The 8,081-nt window shown below is 42.9% G+C and overlaps 1 protein-coding gene across 1 annotated transcript; it reads left to right on the top strand.

Annotated features, from left to right (window-relative positions):
* Window positions 1–6,846: 6,846 nt before the first annotated feature.
* On the top strand, window positions 6,847–7,453 carry LOC123406368. The gene has a single exon (XM_045099879.1). It carries the CDS (start codon window positions 7,048–7,050, stop codon window positions 7,363–7,365), a length of 318 nt encoding a protein of 105 aa, XP_044955814.1. The 5' UTR covers window positions 6,847–7,047; the 3' UTR covers window positions 7,366–7,453.
* The last annotated feature ends 628 nt before the right edge of the window (window positions 7,454–8,081 follow it).

Below are 8,081 nucleotides of genomic sequence, written 5' to 3'. Positions count from 1 at the left end.
GAACATAATTATCATTGACAACAATAAGAACATCATCAATCCTCCCTGAAGGTTTCTGTATGGAAGAATCAACAAGATGAACTCCAAAAGAACATTGATCAATAGGTTTCAAATCAAGCATATCATACATTCTTTTGGGCATAACGGAGGCACTAGCTCCAACATCACATAGAGCAAAGGAAGAGAAATTATTCAATTTAATCTTGACCATAGGATCCCAACCATCTTTTAGTTTTCTAGGAATAGAAGTCTCTAGCTTGAGATTCTCCTCCCTAGCTTTGATAAGAGCATTGGTAATATGCTCGGTGAAGGCAATATTGAGTGTACTAGTGTGGGGGTCTTTAGCCATTCTTTGGAAAAAAAGTGATAACTTTAGAAAGAATACAATTATCAAAATCAAGATTATTACCATTAATTAAAGTTATGCTGATGTCATTTAAGCTCATTCGTTTGGTAGTCTCTAAGTTCGAAGGACCTTCTTGTCCTAAAGTTGAGGTATTAGCATTACCATTAATAGGTCCACTAGGACTAGGGATGTGATGGGTGCTAAAAGTTTTGAGATCCTCAACAACTTGTATAGTAGCTGTGATGATTCAGATTGATCGAAGTATATCTTTCATTGATGATTCAAGGATTATATACATGGGGAACTATCGCCACGAATGGACACGTCCGATCGTGGGGGCGCGGGCGTGTCGAACGGTTGCCATAAGAAACCGACGACAATTTACACAAGGGAGGATTATCCCTAATTACAAAATTAGTTTAAATCCTAACACTCCCCCTAATCCTCGCTTGTCTTTGAGACTGATCATCCTTGAAATATTCTTCTCCAAAACCCTGTGGGAAAAAATTGAGAAGAAAATATATAATATGCCATGAAAAACTCCTTCTAAAACCCAGTGGGAAAATAAGGAGAAAACGACATATATCGTCAATGCTTGCATTGATATTGCCTCATTAAAAACCTTATGTGAGAAACCATTTGGAAAAACTCACAAAGGAAAAGAGTGCAATACTAAAGATCTCATGATCTTAACAGGTTATATCCTAGGAAATTTCTCCCCCTGAATTTTGCAAGTCTCGAAGTCGTCTCATACCAATTCCATTTACATAGTTATGGAATAAAGAACTTGGTAAATACTTAGTAAATAGATCAGTGAGATTATCGCATAACTTCGTTTGCAAAATACTTATCTCCCCCTTCTCTTGTAGATCATGGGGATAAAATAATTTAGGAGAAATATGCTTTGTAATATTTCTCTTAATATAACCCGTTTGCATTTGTGCAATGCAAGCAGCATTATCTTCGTAGATAATAGTGGGTGATTTTACCGAACCAATCCCACTTGAACTTTGGATAAACTTCATCATTCTGCGAAGCCATACACATTCACGTGATGCTTCGAACAAAGGAATTATCTCAGAATGATTGGTGGACGTTGCCACTAAGGTTTGCTTTGTTGACTTCCAAGAGAAGGCCGTACCTCCATGTAAGAAGACAAAACCAGTCTACGATCTGGCATCATGGGGATCTGACAAGTATCCAGCATCGCAATACCCCACCATGGTTCTCTCTTGATTTTTCTGATAGAATAAACCAAGATCTTTGGTGCCTTGAAGATATCTGAAAATATTCTTCACACCAACCCAATGCCTTTTTGTTGGTGATGCGCTGTATCTAGCCAGTAAATTAACTGCAAATGCTATATCAGGTCTAGTGCAGTTTGCTAGATACATTAGTGCACCAATGGCACTGAGATATGGAAACTCTGGTCCCAATATCTCTTCATCATCATCCTTAGGCCTAAATGGGGTCCTTGTCTCTGTCAAACGACCTGACGACCATAGGTGTTTTTCATGGGTATGCTTTATCCATATTGAACTTTTCGAGTATCTTTTGGATGTAAGTAGACTGATGAACAAGTATTCCTGAAGAAAAATGTTCAAGTTGCAAACCAAGACAAGATTTGGTTTTACCCAAATCTTTCATCTCAAATTCCGTCTTGAGATGATTACTTGCCTCATGTATTTCACGTGTAGTTCCAATGATGTTCAAGTCATCAACATACACGGAAATTATACAAAATCCATCAGTGGATTTCTTGATGAACACACATGGGCAATCATTGTTGTTTGAGTAACCCTTCTCCAGAAGGAACTCACTTAGTCGGTTATACCACATTCTACCTGATTGTTTCAAGCCGTATAACGACTTCAGTAACTTTACGCAATACATGTTGCGGTTAGCTTTTGGATCCAGAATCTTCAGTCCCTCAGGAACTTTCATATAGATATCTGTCTTAAGTGACCCATATAAATATGCGGTCACAACATCCATCAATACGATATACAAATTCATTTGCACTGCCAGTGATATCAAGTATCGGTACGTGATTCCACTCATCACACGAGAATATGTTTCATCATAATCGATGTCGGGTCTGTGTGTAAACCCTTGTGCTACAATTCTCGCTTTATATCTCACCACCTCATTGTTTTCGTTCCTTTTACGAACAAAAACCCATTTTGCCCCCACGGGGAAAACATTAGGAGGAGTAGGTATTACTGCAGTAAATACCCCTCTCTTAGCAAGCGAGCTCAATTCGTCCTCTATTGCAACCTTCCAATTGGACCAGTCTGAGCGTTTCATACACTCTGCCATGGACTTAGGTTCACGATCCAATGCCAGGTCATCTGCAATCTTTGAGGCAAAAAATATGTCGACAATTGTAGTCTTTTTATTGAATGATTCCCCTGATTCAACATAGTTGATGGAAATCTCATCAATACCTTCTGACTCATTGTGATTTCCCACAACAATCGAGTCAAGGTGTACCGATGTCCCAGCACCAATATTTGTGTGCATAGTTGTGCTGGGTTCTGGATGCATAACATCCTTTAGGTGTCTTTCAACACTAGGTTGAATATCAACACGCGGTTTTCCTGAATTTACTATTTGAGGGATCCTCACTTCCCGCGGACGCTTCTGAGAAGCCTTGTCCTTTTTGTCCAGTGTTCTCCCCCTCTTGGGTGGTTGAGTGGTCTTATGAGATATCTCAACTCTCTCTGGAACATTCATAGCGGAACATGGGACTTAGTTACACCTTTATAGTCAGTAAATGCATCTGGCAGATTATTTGCAATATTTTGCAAATTAATAATCTTCTAAACTTCCAGTTCAGATTCATTCGTACGTGGATGTAAGGACTGAATGCCTTTGACATTCCAATCTATTTCCCGGCATTCTCTGTGGTTCTTTTCTCCCCCTAATGCCGGGAAATTGTCCTTATCGAAGATGCAATCAACGTACCGGGCTGTAAATAAATCCCCTGTTAGAGGCTCCATGTACTTTATGATTGACGGAGAATTGTACCCCACATAGATCCCCATTTTTTTATGTGGACCCATCGATGTATGCTGAGGTGGTGATATCGGTACGTACACAGCGCAACCGAATCTTCGAAGATGGGAAATACTTGGTGGATTTCCATGTACTAACTGCAACGGGGAGGCTGTATGATATGCAGTTGGTCAAATTTGTATCAAATCCGCGGCATGCAATACCGCATGTCTCCAACAAGATGTTGGAAGATTACAATTCTGTAGGAGTGGTCTTGCTATCAAATTGATCCTCTTGATAAGTGATTCCGCAAGACCATTTTGTGTGTGTACATATGGTACAGAATGCTCCACAGTTATGCCTAAAGCTAGGCAGTAATCATTGAATGCTCATGAACTAAATTCAGCAGCATTATCCATTCTGATGGATTTTATCCTGTGTTCAGGATGATTTGCCCTCAGTTTAATGATTTGAGCGATCAACTTTGCAAAAGCATGGTTCCTTGTTGATAATAAACACACATTGGACCATCTTGTTGATGCATCAATGAGCACCATAAAATATCTAAATGGTCCCGATAACGGTTGAATTGGACCACATATATCTCCTTGAATGCGTTCAAGAAAATTAAGTGGTTCATTCTTGATCTTCAGATATGAAGGTCTTGTGATTAATTTCCAAGTTGCACATGCAGTGCATACGAAATCTGAGGATTTAGGGAAATTAGCAACCGTTATGTTGTGTCCAATTGAACCGTCAATAATTTTTCTCATCATCCCCACACCAGGATGACCTAGGAGATCATGCCATATCTTGAACTTGTCAAGATTCTAAAAAATTGATTTGTATGCCAAATGTTACTCTGGCTTGATGTATGTGTAATACAGTCCAGAAGATAGAGCAGGCAGTCTCTGAAGGGTTTCCTTGTTGGATCCCTTCTGCTCAGTTATGAATAGGCTTTCAACCGCATTGTCTTCATGAGTTTCAATGTGGTAGCCATTCATACGGATATCCTTAAAACTCAAAAGGGTACGAGTTGAATCCGGATACAATAAAGCCTCCTCGATTTCAAGTTTTGTAGCACTCGGGAGGGTAAATGTGGCTTGACCAGAACCAACAATTACCGTGTCATGACCGCCAATTGTCATAACACTTCCCTTACTCTTTTTGAGACTTTGGAAGTATTTAACCTCCCGTAGAATTGTGTTAGAGGCACCACTGTCCACTAAACAAATTTCCTCCTCCATTGGATTGTTTCTCGAAATTTTCTATAGAGTAAAAGAATAAAATTCATTATTTATCCAATCTCATATGGAGTTAACACATACGTTACATACTATGTATGTCTGCTTACAAATTATAATACATTATGTTTAAGGACATAATTATTACAATATCGTATGTCTGAGAACATAATTATTTTACAACACACAATATAACTAAGGACATCATCACAACACTTATGACATTATTGGAAGATCAAAGCATATCTCCATATATGTCATTAGTAGAAGTGAAATCCACCAACATGTCATCAACATTAAGTGGCGGTCCTTCCTTTTGCTGAGCCTGATCTTGGTTCTCCATGTTGTCATGAACTGCTTCAGATGAATATCTTGAGAACTTTCAATAATTTGACCAGTGAAGTGAGCTTCATACTGGTTCCCTTGAGCCTTCTTGCCCTTGCCAATCGATTGCTGATACAGCGTCACCAGATGCTTAGAAGTTGTACACTTCCTTGCATGATGAGTAGTACAACCACATCTGTAGCAAGCTTGAGAGTTGCTACCCTTATCATTTTTCTTAAAATGATTCTTACTCTTTTGTACTCCATTGCTATTCTGATTCTCATTGCGTCTCCACTTTCCTTTAAACTTCCTATGGTTCCTTTTGGGACCACGAGACTTCTGAGTATTCTGAGAATTAAAATGTGCTTCAGGCAGCGGCAGTGTTCCCGTTGGACGGGACATATTATTCTTATCGAGAATTTCACTATGCTTTTCTGCCTGAAGGAGTGCATATATCAACTCAGAATGCTTCTTGTATTTCTGCTGACGATGTTGTTCCGCAAGAATCCTCATAATAGGATGGAAAGTAGAGAGTGTCTTTTCAATGAGATCCGCATCCAAAACTGCACTATTGCAGAATATCAACTTAGAGTTGATTTGATGCACATCAGAATTGTATGCTGCAACGGACTTAAAATCCTGGAAACGGATAAGTGCCCATTCTCTTTGTGCTTCAGGCAACATCACCGGCCTTTGTTTATCATAATGCTCCTTTAAGGAGTTCCACAATGATAGAGGATTTTCCTCCATCATATACTCTTCTTTCAGAGCAGGATCAAGGTGGTGTCGAATGAAGTGCAAAGAAGCATACTTTGCCGTATCTACGATAGCAGGAGTACCTTGAGTAGGTGTGGTTATAGTGCTGATCAGATTCCTGGCCGCCAAGTTAATCTTGACATCCATGGCCCAGGTGAGATAATTTCTGCCATCAATGGCAAGCTCAGCAAATTCCTTCTTGGATATGTCACCCATATCCTGCATGAAAAATATCATGCGCATTAATTTACACTCATGTAAATTAATTGTGTGTATAATATAATTCTTGATTAAATGTAAAGGTCTAGCAAAAGCCTAAACGACCCGAAATATGACTGTCTACAAAAGATAATCACCATAAAATGGCGTAGATCTTTGTTTTGTAGAACACATAGAGGTAATCACCACGAAATGGCGTAGACACTCGTATGGCTATTTTCATGCCATAATATGTGTGCTGTCATTTTTGCTTTGAGGTAATCACTACCAAGTAATGGATACCTTCATCTCATGGTACGTTGTACAACCTTGTGTTATTTAAAACACTTTGAAGGTAATCACCATGTGGTGTAGACCCCATAGTCGTGAACAAAGCATACATTGCATTAGATGCAATCATAAGATATGTGCAAAATCTGAAAGTAGTCATATAATTTTCAAGCATAATCAACATGTAGCAATTAAAAATTGCACACATACACATGTTGACATTTCAATAAGCAGATATTACATAATACTATGTTAGAAAATACTAACAAATAAATATGTACAAAAACTGAAAGCTAGAAGCTAATCAGAAAAAAACGAAAAAAAAATGGCAAGTCTGCCAACACATGCAGCCTACTACTCGTAGCAATGGCACTTGCTTTTCATTTTTTTTCTTTTTTTTGTTTTGTTACATGCATGCAGGAGCCGGTGCTTGTTTGCATGCAGGAGACGGTGGCCTTGCGTGGTGGGTGGTCCATGTGGTGCACATGCAAAGTGCTGGTGGATGGTGGATGGATAATTAACACGCATGTGGCTGTCCACAGCCGTATGCATGCGTTGGTCGGTGAAGGGATACGGACGCATCGTCCCATCTCCTTTTCAAGTAGCACACCGCAGCCTTTCCATCTCCTTCTCCATTAGCACACCACAGCCTTCCCATCTCCTTCTCCATTAGCACACAATACACTACAGCACCCATTAGCACCACCACCACCAACCTCCGCCACCGGCGACTGTCTTTACTAGCGCGAGGCAGAAGGCCCCAACGCAGCGTCCTCCTCCTCTGAAGAAGATCCTCCAGGAAGGTGTGTCCCGGCCGCGACTCCATTGGAGTGCCCATTGGCCAGCCCGAGATTCACCGCGCGGCTGCGCTGCAGCACGGCGCACGACACTATGTGCCAGCGGCGGGGCGCCGATGGGCCAGTGGAGCTGCTCGCCCAGTTGTCGAAGATGTCCCCGAGCGCAGCAGCCCGTGCGGGGAGGCGCAGCCCGAGGCTAGCGCTCGACGAAGAAGCGCCGGTGTCCGCGTTCATGGCGCGTGCACCAACCGCCGAGGGCAGGTGCATCCCCAGCCCTAAGCTTGTTGCAGAAGCCCCAACGGCCACTGTCTCGTGCGCCGGAGTCGCTCATGGAAGGCATGGCGAGTCCGGCTGCACAGGCTCCACGAGCAGCGCCGGTGGCACGGGCTCGACCTCCTCCTGGACCTCGTAGTCCAGTGGAGGAGACGACGACGGGGTCGGGCATGGCCCCCATCCGTGCACTGGGCATGGATGTGGTGGTGGAGGCGCTGCAAGTTCCGGCTCAACGGCATCGACGTCCATTGCTCCGTCCACAGGTTCGAGTACTTCGTCCGCGTAAAGGTTCGGAGCAGCCGGTCCGCCAAGAATCCAGGCCGGGAGCGGTGCCGCCGCCGGCATGGCCGGTTCAGGCGAAGCACCACAAGGCCCGGCACCAAAGTGAGCACCAAGGCCTTGGGCGCCCTGTCCAAGCCTTGGTCCATGGCGACGCCGTCCATAGAGACGAAAACCAGCCCGACGGCCTCGGAACCGACGAAGATCACGGGTGTTGTGGTTGTGGCGGCGTAGCCCGCCCACACCATGGCGGCGACGACGGTTTTGACGACGTCGACCGCCGTCACGAACAAGGCGCAGGAACAAGGACAGAAGACCACGACGCATATCTCACCTTTCCCTTTCTTCCTGTCTCAATCCTTTCCCGGCGATTGTCGCTGGCGTAATCTGCCTATGCGTGCTCTGGGCAGACATAAGTGCTGATAACGTGTGATGATTCAGATTGATCGAAGTATATCTTTCATTGATGATTCAAGGATTATATAAATGGGGAACCGTCGCCACGAATGGACGCGTCCGATCGTGGGGGCGCGGGCTTGTCGAACGGTTGCCATAAGCAACCGACGACAATTTACA

The sequence above is a fragment of the Hordeum vulgare genome, chromosome 6H (assembly GCF_904849725.1).
Source record: "Hordeum vulgare subsp. vulgare chromosome 6H, MorexV3_pseudomolecules_assembly, whole genome shotgun sequence".
Classification (NCBI taxonomy): domain Eukaryota; kingdom Viridiplantae; phylum Streptophyta; class Magnoliopsida; order Poales; family Poaceae; genus Hordeum; species Hordeum vulgare.
This window is presented reverse-complemented; position numbering and strand designations above follow the sequence as displayed.